This window comes from Sipha flava, unplaced genomic scaffold (assembly GCF_003268045.1).
Source record: "Sipha flava isolate LNK unplaced genomic scaffold, YSA_version1 234_pilon_pilon, whole genome shotgun sequence".
In the NCBI taxonomy this organism is placed as follows: domain Eukaryota; kingdom Metazoa; phylum Arthropoda; class Insecta; order Hemiptera; family Aphididae; genus Sipha; species Sipha flava.
The window spans coordinates 786492-809972 of record NW_020272875.1 but is presented as its reverse complement, the minus strand read 5'-3'; the positions used below and the strand labels follow the sequence as shown (position 1 = coordinate 809972).

General features: G+C 29.5%; 1 protein-coding gene across 1 annotated transcript in view; it reads right to left on the bottom strand.

The window, feature by feature from the left end:
* Positions 1 to 2129: 2129 nt before the first annotated feature.
* Positions 2130 to 23481, bottom strand: part of LOC112683748 (nuclear pore complex protein Nup88) — a 37158-nt gene continuing 15806 nt past the window's right edge. The window contains exons 2-10 of the mRNA XM_025554907.1: positions 17883 to 18061; positions 7352 to 7671; positions 5861 to 6078; positions 4514 to 4754; positions 4175 to 4440; positions 3963 to 4076; positions 3658 to 3881; positions 2475 to 2723; positions 2130 to 2393 (exon numbers count right to left, since the gene is read on the bottom strand). Of these exons, the coding sequence (XP_025410692.1) occupies positions 2321 to 2393; positions 2475 to 2723; positions 3658 to 3881; positions 3963 to 4076; positions 4175 to 4440; positions 4514 to 4754; positions 5861 to 6078; positions 7352 to 7671; positions 17883 to 18061 (1884 nt within the window). The 3' untranslated portion in view covers positions 2130 to 2320. The remainder of the gene's footprint in view (positions 2394 to 2474; positions 2724 to 3657; positions 3882 to 3962; positions 4077 to 4174; positions 4441 to 4513; positions 4755 to 5860; positions 6079 to 7351; positions 7672 to 17882; positions 18062 to 23481) is intronic.

Sequence of the window (23481 nt, the reverse complement as noted above, 5' to 3'; positions counted from 1 at the left end):
TAAAAAATCAAAAAATGTGCAAGCACTTATGTATTTAAAAACCCTATAATATGCACTTAAAAATTGTTTTCAGCAATTTAATTTCAGTGTTAATAAAATTAATAGCATTTAAAATAAGTTAAAACAATTACCTAATATCAATATATTTTATGCCATTACTAATGGAAAATAAAATACATTTTTCTTAATTTTTTTTAATTAAATGCATTCAGCTTACTAAGGTGGTAATGTGGTATTATCTATTATCTATCTACTAATAAAATTAATTACAGAAAATTAATTCAGTAGAACTCTGATTATCCAAACGCCAATCAACTGGACGAGAAAAAAAAAGATAATGGCACATGCCAAGTTAATGCGTTTGGGAATTTTGATAAAGAGAATATAAACAAGTGGTTGCTTATGGGGATACAAATGATCCTGGATATCAAATGCTTTCAGACGATGAAATAGTTCATAGCTTATTTGAAGATGATATCGAAGAAGAGGAAAATGAAACTGACGATTTGACTGAAGGTGAAAATGGGCCAACTCATTTTGAAGCTTTTGATGCATTGAATTTGGCGTTTAAATTATCTGAGAGGCAAGAAGTATTGAACACCACTTAATTGTTGCAATTAAGAAGATTGAAAGATATAGCTGCTCTAAGGAGAAAGTCAATTCTGAAGCAAACTAAAATATTGTAATTTTTCAAAATAAAAAAATAATGTGTGCCATGTCGGCTTTTTTTTTAAATATATCACATTATAATTAAAGCTTATTTTGTTTCAGTATAATAAAATTTTTTATAGTTATGAATTTAAATTATATTACATACATATTAATAATAAATACATACACACAATATATTCATACAATTATATAACTTTTCATATGTCAATCATATGGATATTAGCTTATCTGGACCACCCTTGAGATTCATTAGTCTGGATAATCGGAGTTCTACTGTACTATTCTCTTATTAGCGATTCGCAAGCACTTCTAGGAAAAACGGGTACCCCGAACAATCTTAAACCATATTATACAAGAAAAATTAAAAATAAATACATTTTTATACAAATCTTTTTAGTCTGTTTGAAACAAAATTTATGGTGTGAAAAAAATTGATTTAAGTTAAATATGACTCAAAAAGTATAAAAGTATTAAATATGTCTTTACAAAAGAATACTCAAAACATGCATTTATATGAAAAAAAAATTTCAAAACTAGTTTTGTTAAAGCATAAAACACATTTGTTTTGAACTCTGTTATTTTTGCGACTGTGCAAAACAAATATGCAAATGCTACAAGTCCTCTGCCTTATTTATAAGTCATAACATATATGTACTAAATGAGGTAATATAAATATTTTGTGTAATTTATAATAATTTGTATGGTAAAAACTGTACAACCCAACATTCATCCATTCATCTGTAGTACTCATTCATAATTCATTATGTCGTGCTGCTACTCATCAGAAGTTGTAATTTATTGTATTATTGTAATCAGTTGTACTAAAATATCTTATCTTATTCATAACATTATTTGTATAATCAATAAAAATATAAATAGAAACCTCAATTGATCTGAGAAATTTAATTTGATTAAAAGTTTTAAACTGTGTAAATTCCCCCTTTCTTTTGTATTTAAAAGTATATAAATTTATACATTTTAACACGTAACATGTGTATATTTTTTTTTTATCATTTTAAATTTACATCTAAAGGAGGAATTGTTTTATAATGAATTTGTCCATTCTGTATCCCACTAAAAATTAATATTTCATCTATTCTAATAGGAATGTACTTAAGTAATGTATTTCTTACACTAAAAAACTTTTAAAATGTATACATACAAATAAATATACAATGCATATACACATATATACATACAAATACACATGATAAAAATGAAATTGATACATTGTTTTATATATTATATTTTGTTATGACCAATGTTAGCGGTTACAAGAAGTAATACAACATTTTTTGTTCAAAAAAATAGATTATATATTTCTCATTTATACCAATTAAATGTTCTGTATTCTTAAAATTTGGTCATATTGAAAATGAATAATAATATAAATATATATATTAACTTGATATACGTTTATTAAAAATAAAAAAATTGTATAAGAACACAAACAAAAAGCAAGATAATAATCTTGATTTATTTTTAGGATTTTATTAAGTAATAACATTCTAGGGAAATTTGATGAAACATATTAATTCTTTAATTAAACATTATTTGAATTTGTTATCAATAATGATCAGCTGACGCACATTTTACAAACAGAAATATAAAATTATAACTATTTAGTCAGTCTTATCAATATTATTAATCAACTAGCTAAAGTATTCACTACGGTTCTTAATTCTCTCACTTTTTTCTCCAAATCCAATATTGTAGAGCCCCTGGAAAAAAAAAGAAAAACATTTGCTAATACCTAGTTAAAATAAAGTTTAATAATATATATATGAGTAATGTATTCATACATCTCGGACAGATTTCCTTTGATAACTAACTCTTGTTCAAGAGTTAACCTTAATGATCGGGATCCAGGTATTTGTTTATTTTCAGACGTTGATTCGCTTTGCACTATATTCCATTTTTCTCTGGCTTCTTCGATGCGCTTGTTCATCACCTCCATTTTGGCTTTATACGATTCTAAGAGTTCGCGTTTTTTTTTAGTCGACACGCTGTCGGGGGATGCGGACACCAGTTTCAAAAGAACTGTTGAAGCTCTAAAAACACGGTAAATTAATATCGATTGATGAAATACTATTTGAAAACATAATTTTATGAAATATTGTTTCCAATTATTTCTTAAGCTAATAACTAATAGGTTTACGGTTGTAAACACGAAAATATTCTTAACATAATTTCCTCCGAATTTTTTCCATATAAAGGTTTACCGAGTATCATCGTATAATAATTATTATAGTAGAGGTTACTGAAGCAAAATAGAAAAGCAAGAACATTAAAACATAAAATTACTGTGCGTACACGGCATAAACATCGTTCATCGTCACGAATGTATCTGAATTGCCAATACGGAGTGCCATTCGTTATTCTTAGTAAGTAGCTAAGTTTTGTTACAGCTCATTTCGCAGCGATTTGGTTTTTTCTATTATATCGCTTAAGGAAGTAACATTTGTTATGCGATCGGTCGCGAATATAGTCTGACCGTCTAATTGTCTAATGGGCACTTGAAAGATCTCGAAAACCTCGTTAAACAAACTTGCTTATTTATATTATTTATAATTTATGAGCATTTTTAAGTGTAATTTATAAACCTGGTAAAGATACGTAGAACCACTAAATAGTGGTCTAAATTAGAAAACAAAAGGAGAGGATAGAGAGACTTGAAGGATTGGTTGTTTTTCGAGATGGTCCTGATGGCCGTTAATACCCAAGATGAAGAAAAATATTTATCATAGCTTCACGTTTATATTATAAACAACATGGCGAAGACTACTGACATGTATAAATATATCTTGTATAAAACGTCTAGTTTTTAGATATAAGTATAATTAACCTAAACAATTGATCTTACTCCTCAGTCCATTTCAAATATTTGGTCAGAACTAGGAGCTAAATATTTTATATTTAATTCTGTTGTTGTAGCTAACAAAGTTATGGGTCAGTAGGTGTCAACCATGAAACCTTGCAAATTACCTTTTAGTTAATTCTTCTTGTTTGTTGTTAATCTCATCTAACTTTTCGGCTTTGTTTTCTACGTCATCTTGTAATTTTTGCCGAACATCTTCCAACCGCTGCATTTCTAAAAATTGCCTTTCTTTAGCATTGGATAGCATGCGAACCCGTCGCTCAATTTCTTCAGCAACTATTTGATGATTATTTAATGTTTCTCTTCGCATACTCATATTTTGTAACACCATCTGAAACATGTGTTTAATTACATATGAATCAAATGATGAATTACATCTTGACGGAAGAAAATTAAATAAATAATTGTTTACCTGTATTACAACGTCTTTAGGAACATCTGGTCCTAATTTGAGAATTGTATTTTTACTACTGTTGCCTTTTTGCAACAATGCACATATAAATGAACTAAAGTCATTTTTATCAGCCTAAAATGAAAATATAAGATTAAGAAATGGTGGTGTAGAGTTTAAAAGAAAATGTAAAATTTTTAAAGATTTTTTATGTGACTTAATGATGAGCTTACGTTATCAGCATTGTCTGCTTGTTCTTCCGAAGGATTTTCTTGGTTTATGTATACATTAGCTATAGATAGTTTATTGTGAAGAAAGTCCGGAACACTCTGCGTTACGACTTCGCCATTGCTTAGCAAAGTGACTAGTAAGTCTGTTGGAAAGTTTAAGACGGAGAAACCTTTGATAGGTTTCGTTTCTCCATTCATAAGACCCGTGCAGATGTGATATTCTACAAAACTTTGGCCTTGTATATCAGGAGACCCAGTGCGTCCGTCGTCTGAAACATTTTGCGTACACTAAGAATAAGTGAAAAAAATGAAAAAAAAAAAATGTTTTCAATAGTACTCTACCATTGACGCTTTTGGAAAATTCATCCAATAGTTCCGTTAACGGTATGGTGACTGAATGTACGCCTGTATTGTGTAAACACCAATATCTGGATGGAACGGCTGGGTCTTTTTTCAATTGAATCGTGCTGGAGCTATCATATTCGCTGCAGTCTAAAATGTTTAGGCCCAGCTCTAGTTCGACGGTTTCGATGATGTGTAAGCTGTATTCGTGTTGTTTGTCACTGGAAGTGTATTCACCATCCTAGAAAGTTAAAAAAAAAAAAAATAATAAAACAAAGCACTTGATGGTAAAAACTCGGCGAAGACAAAAGACCCATATCGATTTAATGAGATCAAAGTCAAACAGAATACAATCGTTGGCATTAACTGTCTAATAGTCGAACACGAAATTTCAGATAAATAATGTTAGCTTACAATTTTTTTTTTATATCCATTCAAAATTATGTCGTTGTCAATAATGTTCGATTCAACGAACTTCTTAGAAAACAAGAAAGAAACATATTGTTACTGGATAATGTATCTGTATTATTATACGGTTAGATTAAACCGTCGTTAATTATCGTAAACCACAATAGGGGTTAAGCTTGTTTGACAAACTAATTCGATGGTTGGTTTCACTTAATAGTTTCCAGATCTTAGTGGATCATAAACTTTTGCAGACCCCAAAAATTTTAATTTAATAATATCAACAATCGATTTTTCAACGTCACCCTCAATATTATACTAGTTTCCCGTAGTCCATAGAGGTATAATACACTCATATAAACTTGGACGATTTTTTTTAATTGATTTAGTTTTTCAAAGAATGCTTAACTTTTGTTTAAGTAAAAATCGACTATTACTTTATACCTAGAACAATTTTATCTCGGTATCTTTTTTTATAGCTGTCGTTTTTTTTATAGTTGTACCATAAACATTTTTAACTTATAAATGACAACCAATATTTTTTGTTTTAAACCGTCAACCAATAATTTAAAATTAAACACTGTAATTTGTAAATAAAAAATGTACTCGCATACACTTTGTAATTTGATGAATTCAAATCTAACACCTAAATTGTTTATTGGTTATAAATTATAACTTCAAATAGTTTATGGTTAATTTAGATAGGAAGACTGGAGGAACGGTAAATCGTTGTCATTTATTTTTATACTACCCCTTTCTACTACTAATTTTACCTTGTATACAGATTAAATTCAATATAAAATGTTATTTAAAATAATATAAAATTAAAATGATAGGTAAATGCATAAAAATAAAATTTCGGTCATGAATTATACAAGAGTAATTATGCATACATACTACGGTTATGTAGCGCTATAAAAGCAAACAAATTTGAATACTGACTGTATTTTGAGTTTCAGGCAATAGAAGACAATTGTAAAGTTCACCAAAGTTCGACGCTATCACGACCGAAGGCGGCACGGTGTCCAAGACGAGTAAAGAGCATGCGTCTTCACTGTAATTGTCATCGGCGGGCGGATACATAGTTAAGGGTCCCATTATTTTTGCCGATCTTATACACATTTCCTCGTCAACAGTTGTATTGAGGCACATGACTTCACCTAAAATCGAGTAATAAAAGTATAATATCAGAAACTAAATTCAATTTTAACGAAAATTAATTTGTTCTGTTTAAAACACGATATTATGGTCAAAATTAATTTGATACTATAATAACAATTTTTTATTTGCAAAATAAATAAAAAAAACAATATTATTTATAAAATAAAGATTTTTTGAATTAAATGTTTTACAATACAGATGGATAGTGGCTGAAACTCCAGGAAAGTAGCAATGTCAAAAGAAAAAAATATATGTGTAAATATTTATTTATATTTGGAATTAACAAAAAGAAATCTCTTTTGTGAAACAAATTACACCATCATAATATGATGTATATTATACTGAATTTGAAAAGTGAAAGTGAATTGTTGAATTAATTACGCGATTTTGCGACAGTTAAAACTGATAGTTATATAGTGACATAAGATAAACTTGGGCATTTCTTTAAAGCTCCATTGAAATATTGTGAGATTGCCCGATCAAGTATTTATGTATCTTATTACTAATAAGTTAATAAGTAATAAAAGTTATTACTTTACTGAAGTGCTTACATATTGAATCCCTTAAATATTACAGTTGTGTCTTCTTACAAAAATTGTATAAGTTTGTAATAGTTTTACGTTAAACAACGAACACTATTTTGTGATCATGTTTCATCAAACAACACGAGACAATTATTATTATTATTACTGTCCTCAGTCGTTTTATCACATGAATAATCATTATAGTCTCAAACATCGTTTATCCATTCAAACTTCTTATAAATAATTAAAAAATTATTTTCTTTTATCTAATAAGGTTTGTACGAAAGTTCCTTTTTATCTTTAATACGATCTTTGGTCGTTGTAATACAATCATTATTCACTTTCACGTTTTTGATTTAATTTCCATCACATATGACTCAGAGGCCAAAAAACATATTATACCTAAACATTTATTTTCAACCGATAAAATTAATTGCAAACTTTTTAAATTAGTTTCTGTAGTACATTATATTCGTGTCGTACTATTTATTTTCTCGATAAAGAAATTATTCCTATAAATTTATTATCAACAATTTAGCTATACTTAATTAAACAATTTTTACTATCCTATTTATATCATAAATGTTATGTACTTTAATTTAAAATCTAAAATAGAAATTAACTTATATATAAAAAAAAAATAAAAAAAAAAAATATATTATACCGATAACGCACATAACAGGCTCAGTAATTTAATAGTGAACAAAATAATATTGTTTAATATCATTAATCGTAGACGAGTTCGTACCATTTCCTTGCAGCACGAGTATGGGCCACATGATCGACGTTTCCGATTGGTTGCGGTCGCCAAGTAGTACTGGTGGTGCGAAATCAAAGTCGACAGCCGTGTCGCCTAACGAAGCGAGCATACGAGAAGTCTGCGGCCCTATTCGCCAAATAGACACTAATTTACCGGTGCCATTATCTACCTTGAATAGTCGCAAACAGTTTTTGTTATTGGTGAGCACCACGAGGTGATTGTCCTCTGGACTTCCTGGGTACCATCGAACTCGTTTCACATCCGTCAAGTACTTGGTTATGAAGAATTTATCTTGCAAAAGTGATGTGCTACAAATAAATTAATACAAACATCAAAACTATAAGGTCGTTGAAAATCAAAATTTATCATTTTAGAAATGAAGTTATAATTATAAAACTAATTTCGTAATGAAAGGAATAGAGAAAATATTTTAGGTTTTTAAAAGTTACATTATACATATGAGGTAATTTTTATTTCAAATTTTTATTTACAATAAATTTCTGTTGGGCCGCTGATTATAAAACGATACTTCAATATTTGGATTCAAACAATTTACATTTCTACTTTGTAATAAATGTTGATGTTTTTAAATATCGAAAATATTTTTCGGCTTTGTGATGAATAGCAGAAAAGTATTATCTGAACATCAAAATAATATACTGTATATAAACATACTATTTAGTATTTATGTAAAATGTTTTATGTTATGTTGATAAAATGTCGAAGAAAATAATATATAAACACTAACTGACCCGACAAACGTTGTTTTGTCATATAAATTATTAGAGATATACTTGTATATATTTACACACACAAACACACAAATACGTACTATGGTGTTTAAATACAGCGGAAAGTTTGAAAGCGCATTTGGAAGTTTACCGAGACGAAGCAAATGTAAAATTACGAAAACGACCAAAATCTTTGACAGGGTGAATTTTTTTTAAGTTTTTTAATTATATATATACACATACACTCATATGTAAGATAATTCACGGAATATTCACTCGGAGGGTTCATCTCGGCCGAAATGTAATTGCTCACTGGTATTTTCATTTGTAAACAAATATACATACGAAGGGATTTAGATTTGCCTTTCCATTCTCATGAAATTCATTAGGAAACCATGCGTTTTATAGTCATTAATAAATCAGCTGAAATTCGAATAGAAACCATACACTGCAGTTGTTACAATTTGTTAAGTCAATAGAGTCTAACGTTATTAGTAAAGTTCGCGTGGCTCAACGCAGCTCTCGCTTGTGCAAAGGCGAGGCATGTATACCCGCGCATATACTTCTATAGTCGACGAAGCGGGTTACGATCGTACAAATAGAAGTTGACTAAAATAAAATTCTACCGAATACTAAACGTCCTGTGTTTATTGTCTTTGGAAATATGGCGAAGTGTTTGGTACAAAATAATATGTTAATATATGTATACGAAACGAGAGGAATATTCACCGTGTGCCGCGAAACCGGCGTTATGCTGCAGCAGCGCGTGAATAAATTTTTGTTTGTCTTTCAAAGACATCCACGCACCATGATGGTATCGGGTGTTCTGTTTTTGTAAATCATGAGTGGGCGAGAACATTAAAAACATAATTTTCCAGAATAAATATTATTTTTGAATGCAGAGACAAAGTGGAATACCGTGTTTATCTAAATATGATATAAGACTATAGGAAAACATACCGAACGCAACGTAATTTCAAGTAATTTTTTCAGTTTTAAAATAACCAATTATATTTCGTTCAAAAATACTTTGTTTTTTACGCGAATAAAAATATTAAACGACGCGACATTGTTTTTCATATATCAACTCAAGTTGAACCACTATATAGCGAATGTTATATTTTAATTTAAAGTTTTTGTTCAGTGAGTTATTGCATAAAATAGCATTATTACAAAAATTAATAAAATCTAAAAATCATCTAGGAACTTGAACTAGAGACCTGTTGACTGATCGAGATTATTTATAATGCAATTTATTGCATTCAAATCAATTATGCACCCATAAGCTGTCCACCCCTTTTTTGTATTTAGTTACTTTTGTTTTTATAATATGTCCATTGCATTGCCATTCAAGTATCCATTATTTCTGTGTGTATAAATTATGTACATACTCTAATTTGTTTTTCACTCGGCTCCCGGCCGTCAATTAGCGCCAAATGACATCGGGCTAACGTCAATTCGGCCCTCTTTTGCCCGATATTTCCTAAATGTCAGTAGCATAAAAAAGGGGTGTACCCTTGGCAAGTTACGTCGGATGTACCGCTTTGTTGATAAGCGCGCACATTTGATTGCGCGTTACTTCCGGCCAAAATTGGATGAAAAGTAATCGGAGCAAAAGATTTTTGGCCCAGTTTTAATAAAACACGCGTTAAGCAGTCGAGTGTACAACCCCTCTCGAAAAAAAAAAAATCAAACGGACTAGAAAATGCATAACGTGAAATAATATAATACAAACTTTCGGTGGGTACCTTAAAAATTGCGTGCTTATCCGGGTGCAGATAAATCAAATCTCGTAAAACATTAAATATTTACATGTATACTACCTACTACATAAACAATTAAATAATTAGCTTTGAAAATAAAAGTTTTGTTATTTTTAAAGTTTGAACTTTGTCAAAACACATGTTTTAGAGAAATATGTATGTCCGATTGTAAACACTATGTACCACTTTTTTTCACAAATTTAAATAACGAAATAACAGTTGAATTTCAAATATAACATAGCAAATAACTATGTAGGGATTTCTATGTATATATATAGATTAATATATAAAAATATAGTAATATATATTATATTTTTTTATATAAATAATAGAGCAGTTCATTATTTTAGGTTGTACACAGAAGTTTTGTAGCAAGAGTGCGTATAGCAATATGGGAGTTAAAATTCGAATTTTCAATTAACGTTTATTCATCGTTTTCTTCATCCATCCAGAAATATATACTATACGTACCAGAAGTATATACTATACGAAATAATAATTAATTATGCGCGTTTGCAGCAATTACCCATTTATGCATTGTTCGCCATGTTTTACGCAATTAGTTTCTTAAGTTCGTGAACCTCGGATGTTTATTCCAGCTGAATTTCATGTAAATTTGTTATTTGCGGTATGATCGTGTATACCATAAGACACGTTCAAAAGTATTTGAATTTTGGCTTATAGTGTTAGTAAAATTTATTTTGATATTGTCTATTAAATTTTCAACTGTCAAGTTATAGAGTATACAGGGTAGGTATCAACACCGGAAGACGAGCTACCCTTGTTGGTCAAACATCACCGAACAATAATAGTGCTCGTAGTTAGTTACTGCATCGGTAAAAAATGTTCAAGGTATCGATTATTAGGCGGAAGTTGTAGCACAGACGACGGTGCCTTAATAGCCGGTCCATTAGCGTAAAAGTTAATCGCCGTTCCGGTGCTCATAAAATACACTCGGTGCGCAAAAACAAAAGTGCGCATCCGATACTTGGTGGCGACGGCCTTGGCGGTTCTTTATTAAACGTTTTACGTACACACCCACACGCAAGCGAGTGCAGATATAGCGGAGCGTGCTATCGCAGGATTGCATAGAGCCGACTGGAATCAGCGGAGGTATATCATTAAGAATCGCTGAGGATCACACGTGTGCCCACACGCTCCTTCCGTTGTCTGGCGGATTTAATGCACCACTACCGCGTGTAGCGAAATTTGATGTTGCACGAGGTTAACCTATAAAACCCGTCATCGCCATTACCGCTTCTTATCGAAAGAAGTTTCGTCTATTATTTATAGAATTCATTAAAAGTTCCCCGAACGACCCTTGAGCATTGGCAACAGCAGCCCATACCGGAGTTATATACGTGTATAGGTACGCTCTCGTTCCACCTCTCTTTCACACCCTTTATATACTATCCTTGTGATATTGTACATTATTATAATGTATACTATATCGAGATGACTACGGAGTGTGGTTTTTATAGGTCTTCAAAAATCTAAGATACCGAATTAATGTGAGTGAGTAAGTAGGAAAAGAGGAAGAAAAACAAACGGAGGGAATAGTATAGGAGCTTGATGTTCGAAAAACTGCTGTAAAATAGCGCTTCTACGGTTTTACCTCGTCGCCATCACGAGTACGTAAATACGAAAATAATATCGTCGTAAATAATAATTACTTATGTTGGTTATTTATGTTCTCGTACAACGTATACAGTAACGTACGTATCGTCAAACGAATACAACTTTGTGTATAGGTACGAATGATAATAATTATTTCTGGTCGTAATATGACATTTAATATACATCAATGTTCGAGTTTATTGCCGAAGACGATTAAATATTGTACCGTTCAATAAACATCGCTTGGATATTTGAAATGCTATTAAACGGTATAAAATAGGTATTGCTGCATACTATTATAGTTAGTTGTTTCATTAATAATTGTATTATTGGTTCGCATGCAAACATGGAATACACTCATTATTATTTTGATTCATAGATTTAATTTATACAAGAAAATCAAAGTTCAGGTTATCTATTTGTCCCGAAAATAATCGAATATGAGTTAATGAATAAATATTAATTTAGAAGTAGTACCTATACTTATAATAATATACTATTTTCTTTTTTTTAAAAAATATTAATAAAAACTTTAATAATTTAGGTATTTGAACTAGAATTTTAATAGATTAACTGATCGAGATTACAAATTGAATTCCAACCAATTATGATGTACACATGAAATCGTATAATATACTATAATACTATAATCATATAAATAAAAAAGATTATAGTATATTAGTAGTGGTAAATTACTTTTGTTATATTTTTAAGCCAACATACATTTTATTCTATACGAATCAATTTGAATAGTTAATCGAAAACTTCTACAATAACATATAGTTAAAAATTAAATTGTAATTATCAGAAAATAGGTATAACATACATATACCTATACATTTTATGATTTTTTTTAAATATAATTTATAATACACTTTATTCTTTTTAGCGTTTTTTCGATAACGTTTTTTAGCGTTTTTTTTAAAAATCAAATGCGCTATATTTGAGAGTATGCTTTTCAACGCCAAGACAATATTTTATGGTGTTTTTCAAGTCTTTTAATTGTCTTGAACTCTATTAAATATTGATTGTAGCACAATATTATTATTTCCCTATGGACGGTGGTTAGTGGTGCGGCTAATAACAATATCTAAAAGCCCTAAACAAACTACAGTAGGATTTTTAACATTAATCTCACGTGCTTTCATTTATACCCTTTGGACCCTGGGCAACCACCCGACACACAACAATAATGTATAAATTCTTAATTTATTATGCGACCACGAAACTGGCCGCACCGAAAGGCGGCATACTCTCGATTCCTGCGGTCAGATTGTTGTGAGTGGGGATACGAGTATATTACATAGAGAGAACGTATGGATTTGGAATACTAATTTTAATATTTTACCAGAAGCCAATCCGGAGCTTGGTTTTCCTAAAACCCCTTATTATAAAACCCTGTGTATGCTATTATCTTCCAATCTCTGAATGTCCTTTAGAATCACGTTATTTAATACAGTCTTATATTCAATATAGATATTATATATATATATATATATCCCATTTAATACGAAATCTCAATAATTCTAATAAATTTTAAATTTGTTATAATTAGTACAAAATGTTAAACGTTTTAGTTGAAGCAATATAAGCTGTACGCATAAATTAAATTTCGAATACGACTGTAAAATTAACATTTTAAATCAAAAAATCAAATTTTAATATATTCAGCTATTTATTCAGCTAGTTATAACTAGCTATACCTAGCTATATCAACTTAATAAGCTTAATAATTACCTACTGATTATTTTTAAAAATGACTGTAATCTAAAAAAAAAACTTTAAATTTGCTGAAATTAGTTTTGGTAACAAGTGTTATTATTTGGTTAAAATGGATCATTATATTATAAGCGTACAAGAAAAAAGTTGAATTATAAATATGAGGTTTGACAATTAAGTATAAAGATTGATTTTTTTGATAGCTTTACAAATCTGAAAGTTTGGGAACTCAATAACCAAATTTTAATCTATTAATAAACGAATTCGTATAAACTACCGTACGATAATTGGTTTCTTTTTTTATATTGTATTGTTTAAGCTCGCAGTTGAAGAGCGTGTTACAAAATAGGAACATCGTAATACGAGCATACGTACGTGATCAAATTTTGTGTGAAATTTGGCGAATTTGCGAAGTACACGTTTGACAAAGTAGTTATGGTGTTTGGTGATAAAGCCATGAGTCGTGTACAGGTATTCCGGTGGCACAAATAATTTAAAAATGGTCATGAAAATTTCGTAGATGAATCGCGAAACGGAAAGGCAGATGAAGTGCGAACTGCTTGTGCTTCAAGATTGACGGGCGTAGACCATTTGGGCGATCCAAAATATGGTCTGTTTGGGTGATTAGTTACATACCGTTTGGGCGAGTGTATATTCTACTAAACATACTATTTGGGCGAAACGTAAGAGTATTTTTTATAGATATCGGTATTATTTTGTCGGGCGGATCTTACACCAAGTATCGCTAAAAGTGCACCTTTTTCAAAGTCGGAACGAAAAAAAATGTAGGTACTTGAAGAATTTCACCAATTAATACATTATTACTTTTTGTAAGTTATTACATAACTTGTATATTTCAAAACACATACTCAAATAATTACTTTTTGATTTTAATGCTAAGAATACATAAGCTACTGGTACATAATAATTGTGTGTATATACATACAACGTTTATAGGTGACAGACATTTTAGGAAATGTTCCATCTCCAAAAACATTTTGAGATTCACATATGACTCGTAAATTGTCACCAAAAATTATAATAACTATTGACTTTTGCTCATTTACGAAACAAAATTTCTGATTTTTATATTTCATAGTTAATTGAATATTAGTTTCCTAATAATTTTATTCGGTTTTTTATATGAATTTTCAATTGCTTTTATTTTAGAAGAACTTCGAACTATATCTACAGCTAAAGATTTCTTTGAACTCGGGCCATAATTATGTGTTTGTGTTGTTATCTTTAATATCATTTTTATATTACTACAAATTAAAACACAAACGTTTCATTTTTTGTTTGTGCAGTGAAATCTGAGTGAAATGTTCCATCTTGTAATTAATTTGATTACGAGTACTTGTATTATTTGATAGTTATGTATTTCAATTTTAAATAAAAATATGAACATATATATCTTTTTTGGGTGTGTAATATTTTTTTTTGCATTTATTATTTCTTAGAAAAATTGAACTGTATATTTTTTTTTGTGTTTCTAAATCTGTAAAAAAATTTACACAGATTCAGAAACACAACGCAACAATATTGACTCATATTATAGACGTTTGTATATTATAGTGTGTATGTGTTATAGTAGGTATACATTTTGTATGACTATTTTTTATTAGTCTTACGGTCTACGACTACACAGGAAGCTTATTTTAAATTTCTTAAAATTAGTCGGTAGTTCAGTTTCGGTACTTTGCATTCTGAAGTAGGTACTCAGTCGTTGATAAGTCATCTATTAAAAAAAATGTTGGTAGAACAATTTTTAGTCGAATATATCGACTAATTTAATTTATATATATATATATTAGTTGGTTGCACAAAATTTAGTCGACTCATATATATATATATCTATAATATAAAAATGAATCGCAAAATGTGTTGGTAAGCGCATAACTCAACAACGCCTGGACCAATTTGGCCAAATCTTTTTTTCAAATGTTCGTTGAAGTTCAAGGATGGTTTTTACGGCGAGAAAAATTAGAATTATTGCTGGAAAAACCCTAAAAATTTGTTTTTACAAAAAATTGTAGTTTAATTTAATGATTTTTAACCAGGTCGATAACTGCGAAATTAAAAATGAATTATTAAATGATACTATTAAAAAACTATTAAAAACTATTTAAAAACTATTCATTTTATTTTTGGTATTAAATGATGGATATTGCATAAATATTAAACAAGTTCCGCAACAAGTGCCAAAATAAACAAGAATGTTAGTTCGAAGGATTATTATGCATATCGGTTGATGATTAGATGCGATCAGGACAACGTTATTCTACGATATCGTCAGTTTTGTCAATAATTCATGGTTGACATATATGTAAAGATAGAGAGCGAGCGATTACGATACTTGCGATTCAATCAAAAAAAGCTGCGCGCGGGAAATTTTCAAAACAATTGTTAGATATCGGTGATGGGAAAGTTACTACAAATGAAACGGGATGCATACAATTACCGACCGATTTCTGCACAATCATTGATTCGTAAGATGCTCTCATTGACCAGATATTTCCCAAAGTACACAGAAAAAACACAAATCATGAGTGGCTGACAGAAAGAGCAATTTTAGCAGCAAAAAATGTGGACGTCAATGAATTGAATCTCAAGATACAACATTTGTTACTAGGAGACTTGGTGTCATATAAATCTATTGATACAGTTAGCGATGCTACTGAAGCTATAAATTATCCAACTGAGTTTTTAAACTCATTGGATTTACCAGGCATGCCATTGAATAAATTACAATTGAAGGTTGGATCTCTGGTTATATTGCTTCGAAATTTGAGCCCACCACGGTTGTACAACGGCACGCGAATAGTCATTAAAAAATTAATGAAAAATGTTATCGAAGCCATCATTTTAAATGGCAAATTCTGAAGTGAAAATATATTATTACCGCAAATCCCTATTATACCCACAGATGTGCCAATACAATTTAAATGCCTCCAATTTCCAATTAGATTGGCATTTGCAATGACTATCAATAAGTCTCAATGCCAAACGATGTCTGTCTGTGGCTTAGATTTGAGCACATCATATTTTTCACACGGACAATTATACGTGGCGTGCTCTCGAACCATCCAGTTTGTTTGTGTTGATGAAAGATGGTATAACAAAAAATATTGTACACTCTGTTGCATTAAGGGATTGATATTGTTTTTTACTAATATTGTCATAATTAGCGATATATATAATTTTAAAGGATCAATGTTAATAAATTATTAAAAAAATAAATGTTTGATGTTTTTTCATTTTTATATTTCGTCACCGTTCACAACACTCCATACTTCTTCCACTTACATACTACATCCTAACACACTTATAATAAATTATTTATTTTTTTCTAGCAAAATATTCTCCAGAAATAATTATATGACAAAACAACGTTTGTCGAGTCAGCTAGTATATATATATAGATGATTTATATATAGTTGGTTGCTAAAATTTTAATCGAATAATTAGTAGGTAAGTACCTGATGAAAACCGAATAATAGTCGGTAGCAACGAATAGTCGCTTTAATCCATCACTAGTTATACCTATAAGTCAGTTTGAATTTCATGAAGTGATATTAATACATAAAGTGGGCAATGGTCGTATAAATGAGCTATAGCAGGCTACTACGGTAAAATTATCTGTAAGCCATGAGGGTTTTTAATGTAGAATATGTTATTATCTTTGAAAAAAAAAACTAATTAAATTATAGTTAAATATGATTTGTTATAATAATAATTCATAAATTGTAATCTGAAAATGTCGTTAATGTAAAATTTTATAAAACATGTATTTTAGATATTATTATTTATTTATTTGTTTGTTGTTATGTTAGTGGAAAAATGTGTTTTCATTTGAGTAGATTCAGTAGCATTTTATTGTGAAATTATCATTACATAATTGTTTTGCTTAGCTGAATACATAATTTAATTTCAGATAATATTCGTATTATAGTTACATCAAACGAAGTAAATATAATTGTACTAACGAAACTATAGTTTGTCATCGTGATAAAAATTGTTAATGTTCTAATATACTATATACTACACATAATCACTGTTCGTAGTCTTCAGTTGAATACTTGCAAAGAAATCTTAATATTTAATCCAAAACCATGTTGAAATATGACAAAATAAGTGAATCGTAAACGGTTTCTGATAAAACGCTACTACGGGAAACATTCAACAATATACGTGGGGCGATACTAGAATGTCATAAAAATCCGTTACGTAAATGCACATACTAAAATGCTTATATCAGCGTATGATTCGGTTATTAGACAATCGGGGCCGTAATTGTTTTGTTCGTATAATTTAGAAATTTTTATCTGATCTGTCATATATAGTTGGACGTGGACACGACGTCGGCGGCAAAGGGTTAATTTTCCGGGCTGGCGGATACGAGTGGGTTTTTCCTATTTTCCATATCGTCAAAAGAACGCTCTCGGACTTTTTGACCGTTAATGAAATATTCTCCTATCAAAGAACTCTCACCCTCCAGTCCACGAGTAAAATCCCCGATGTTTCTGTCACACAAAGCTATATCGCTTTGAACCTAATTTATGTTGATTCCCTTGGTTCCATGTTAGACATAAAATATATTTTTCTCCTTCGCTTTATTATTATTTTTATTTATTTTCAGTTGATGCAGCAAAATCATTTGCATAATAATTTACATGTTCACTTTTTTACCTGCACGTCACTCCTTCTCCTTGACCGTTGCCATTTTCGTATAGAGATTTGGATCCCATCCGTTTCGGGAACTTCATCACTGAAACCCCTTTAGAGCCAATGAGGGCACATAAAGTTCCTGGTTCATTGATCAATATTTCGTCCACGTCGAACAAGGGTGGAGAACTTGGGTAAAGTTTCTAAAAAAATGAACGGACACAGTTAAAAAAAATTAACAAAACATATCATAAATTAATATATTATATGAATTTAAGCCTAGCTCGAAGGGTAAAGAATACCGCGGTGACCCAGTCGGATTAGTAAGTAAGTAAGGGACATGTGGCGTCGTTTTTAAATACACATATACGTTGTATTCGAGGGCGCACTTGTATACTTTTTTCCTCTGGGTTTTTATTATACGTATCGTATAATCCTTTTTTGAAAAGGGAAAGGATTAAAAAGCTCGGCATTTACCTTTGGATGGGAAAAGAAAAGGGAAATCTGGAAAATCTATCCCTGTTTTTTAATATGGTCAAAATCAATGATTTTATGATTTAGTTATAGTTGTCTTTTAGATGTAAGAAGATTAATATTATAATATCATAACGAGGGAATATTATTATTGAATGTCTCCAGCAATTATATATCCTTTAGCAAGCGTACCTGCACATACCAGTAAGTAGTTGAATTTTCTAATTTATATTGCATTTTGCTATGTGTCATCGAAATTCAGAACAATATTGTTAATGCTCACCGACAGTAAAATAAAACATACATAAGGTGATTGATTTTTCTTTTCAAATTTTATTTCAACATATTCGGTAAATTACATACTTTATAAAATCATCAAGTGGTATTATATGCAGTGGCGCCAAACCTTTTTTATATTACTGGGGTAAATTCTACTTATGAGTAACCACCTACTCACAAAAAAATTATAAATAGCAAGTATTTTATACCCGTGAACTACGAGTACTTACTACACATCTAGTAATTACATAATACTATGGAACATTTTACCATACAATAGTTACAATAATATATCTAGCACTCATTAAGTCTAACCATCCACCCACCACCTAAACAATTTCTGGGGTATTTATCCCACTTGACATATGTTTTCGGCGGCACTGCTTATATGAAAGATAAATTTTAGTTCCTTTATGAAATTTAAAGTACAACTAATGGTTTTAAATATCTAATAGAGTAATAGACTACATTTTAGTGATAAAACATTTAAAATAATACATAATATTAAAGTTTAGATGTACAGTTTAATTAAAAATAATTAATTATTTGAGTTATTATTATTATTATACATACTATATTAACTTTTCATAAAATATATTTCTTCATACTACTACTATATCTTCGTTGAACAATTTAGGTTAAATTTGTCTTCAAAGCATAATACTTCATATTTTAATTAATAACTATTATTTAATGATATGGGTAAATAAGAAATATTGATCTTAAAACATTGTTTTTTTTTTTTTTTTTTTTTTTAATATATCTACTTTAATAATGATTTGCTACTGACATAATTATTTTAGATTAAGATTCTACATTGTTTAAGTAAATTTATATTTTATAGAAAATTTTGTTACATCATTTAATTTTCATTATTTTTTAAAAAGAAAATCCATACATATTATTTTAAATTAAACTGTAAAATAATTTACAATGTATATAATATAGTTTCTTTTATACTTAATTTTTAAAAATTATTGTCAAATATAATAATGTACTATCAGTGTACACAATTCAAGTGTTTTATCTTCTTCCTACTACGATGGATTGGCACTGCAAAAATGTTGTTACGTTCGGAATGTGTTTACGCCAGCGCGCGTGTGTGTAACCTAAGGATAATAGCACATAGTTTCCAGTCTCTCGGAAGACATAAATTTTCAGGGTCGTCCCTTTTGTATGCTCTGCCGAAGAAGGTCGCCGAAGTAGTAGCATACAAACACACATACACGTGCACACATTACTATCCCGGTGTATATGTATATTGCATACACACATAATGTTGTATTAATGAAGAACAAGAATTTCATTAACCAGTGTCATTTTATAATGCGTGCAAGGAAAGAGCAATACATTATCAAAAAGGGGGTCCTCCATATTCGCGTTTTCCCTAACGTTAATTAAAAGGATAACAAATTGACCGAACCCGCCACTCCTCATCCTTCCATCACTGATCCGTTATAAATAACCATACCGAGTGACGGTCGTTTTATTAGATTTGCCATTTTATTTTCATAAACACAGAACATTATCGGTTATCTGGAAGAAACTAATCACATTATCAAAGTTACCTATTGTTTGCAAGCCGAAATTTGATGATAATACCTTTTTCTCTGTATGATATTTGTTAAATTTAATAACTTATAATATAAGAAAAAAAGTATGAGTTGTATACTTAAATAAATCATCAAGGATTTGATATAAAAAAATATATTTACATAATAAAATAATAAAAATTAGTTAATAGTTAATAATTGTGAATAATATTTGCATTTATTTATATATAAACTATTTATTTATTTACTTATATACTTATTAAATATATTTAATTGCAGAAAATTATTAAATTTATCAGAATTTGTTAATTTTAATAATATTTAGCAGATAAATTCAAATCTATATAAATTAATAATTCATGTACCGACTTGAATAAGATTAAACAAATATAAGTGCATTATTCAATTTATACTGTATTATTATAATATCTTACTTATATATGAGCACGTGTAGTGGTAATATTGAACGTTCATAACATTATTTTATAACTTTTTATTTTCTTACTTAAATATTTTTGAAACGATTGTTTACGCTTCACGATTTATATTCACATCGTATAAGTTATATGAAAATCAAATATCAAGATTAGCTTTTACACATGACAATATTATTATACATTTTATCACCCGTAAAAAATAAAAATAAAATTGCAGTCTCGTTAAAACTTTAAAACTTACTTTGTAAAAAAGGCGAGAAGTACATAAAAATCGTCGATTTTACGGTTCAAAGATTACGGTTTATTTTAAATCAAAAGATTTTCTCTTAACGTTTACAAGTTAGTCGAACCGTTATCGGGCTTTGATTTTTCACTATTTTATTTTGCATATTTTATTACTGATAAAGTCATTATAGAGGACTCGGGTCGCCAATTACTGTATAGACCGTCAGTAAAGAGTGAAAATCGTGTACTATTAATACAAACCACCGAAGCGAGAGGGAAAAAAGTGGCATTTTTTTGTATTATATTATTATTAAGTTTCCAAAGACGATATAAGAGGTGGAGGAGAACCCCATTTTAAACAAATCGAAAACAATCTAAATGAACGTGTTGACTTTTTGTGGTGCGTAAATAAATGGAGTATAAAAAAAGGACATCAAAGTCAAATAAATGATTCTAAAAATCAAACGGAAACACACTCAAAAATTAATTCAGTGATTTTGAACAAACGGAAGTCATCACGATCAAGAACAGTTTTAATGAACGAGTACATGAAAATATATTGGAATAATAAATTTGAAAGACTCTGAATGTAATAAAAACGATATGAACAAGTATAAAGTAATAATCGTTTCAAGTACAAGCCGAAGGGGTGCAGCATGACTTAACAGAAAGTGCGATGTATGGTTAGAGAAGGAGTAATTATTCACTTGAAAGCAATTTCGTTGAATAAAATCTCTAGTTGATTTTCTACATATAATACAATTCTTCTATATTGTAGCTAGGAGGCCTTGAAAATCTTAAAAACTACAGCAGAATTATATATATAGTTGAATATAATTCATATTAAACGCATAAAATAGATGCTTATTTCTTCATGAAAATGTAGTCATTTTAGAGTTTAAAAAAAAAATCATGTAGCCTACGTGAACAACATTTGAGATTTTCAAAATAACGCAAATATAAGACTGTAGAAATATTTTTAAATTGTATGAATTAAAAAAAATAAAACAATAAGAATGTATATGCAGTATTTCTGAAAAGATTATTTTTTTAATTAGATTAATTGGGCTGTTATATTTTACGAATAAATAAAAATTGAAAAATAAGTAGTGCTGAAATCTTAAACTGTCAATTTAAAACTAATAGCTATATGAACATTAAATAGTTATGTAAAAAAATTACACCGATAGTAATAATATTATTGCATGCTAAATTTATGTTGTTCAATGAAATCGATTTAAGGAAATTGCATTAATGTGTCCGTTGGTTAAACTGATATTATTTTCTAATTTGTTCGACTTTTCCCACCATATATACCTATATATAAGGTGTCTTTGATGTCAGTAAATTTGAGAGAATATGCTCAAAACTCGTTTAAAAACGTTGGAAGAAGGCATGTATATATGTATACATGTATAATCAATCGGGAAGGCAGAGCCCTTTTTCGCTTCGTATAACGATTACGTTCCGCGGATATTTATTATAATAATATTATAAAACTTTCATCTCCCTCATGGCCATGGCTACGAATCGTTTTCAATTTAAACTTTTATTAAAACATCCAATACGTGGCAGCCTTTTTCCCATCAAAGGTTATTGCTATCTATGTTCGAAATGAAGACGAAATTGGTTGTAGGTATGAACACATTGTATGCTGACTATATGTAAGAGAAACAAAAACATTACGCAAAAAAAAAAAAAAATGGTCTTCACCTTTTTGTTTTAAACAAAATTCACACCACATATTGCTTCTGTTAAAATACGTATGTATACGTATGAAGTTATGTATAACTGCTAAAATAATTTTAAAAGTACGTAAGCCCTCCTCTTTTAACACTTAAAAGCTTCTCGACTTAAAAGTTGAATTAGTTTTAACACGTTACTAAAATATATTGTTCTAAATAAATTACCAATTGTAATTATGAATTGTATTATATTTGTCTATATATATTTGTATAAATAATCAATCATAAAGATTCACATATTATAGCAAGAATTTTACCTCGAAACCACGCACCTCAATCGATTCTACATTGAGAAATTCCCAGAGGAAAAACAAGTCATTTTACAAAAGTAAGAAAATATATTAACAAATATAAATAAATAAAAAAAACCTAATTTTACGAAATATGGCCGTCGGTCGTTTGCAGAAGATATTATTCGGTCGGTTGTTCTTATTATTTATTTCCTTTTATTATTATTATTATTATTTTTTTTCTTCTTCTTCTTCGTCCCGAGGAGGGTTCGACGGCTCAAAGTGTAGACGATTAAAAAGCCCGAAGACTGGAGGGATAGAAAATAATAAATAAATAACGAATAATAAAAAAACGTGGAAAAACGCCCTCGGTAAAGTTTTAAGAACAATATCTTCGATTAAACAGTATTTCATATTAATGGCTCGGGTCGCTTGTGTGTATATGTGTTTGTTTCTCATTTCGAAAAACTGCGGTGAATAAATAATAACAATAATGATGGGAACGGCGCAAGGGAAAAATACCGGTGTAAGTTTTACATGGAGAAGACCCCGTGTGCGCGACTTCTCAGGCGCATATAAATCAATCGGTGCACATAACCGAACATAAATAGAGCGGCATAAAAGCTTTCTGTTATCCATTAGACTTACACGTACGTAACAACAAACTGAAATAATGGAAA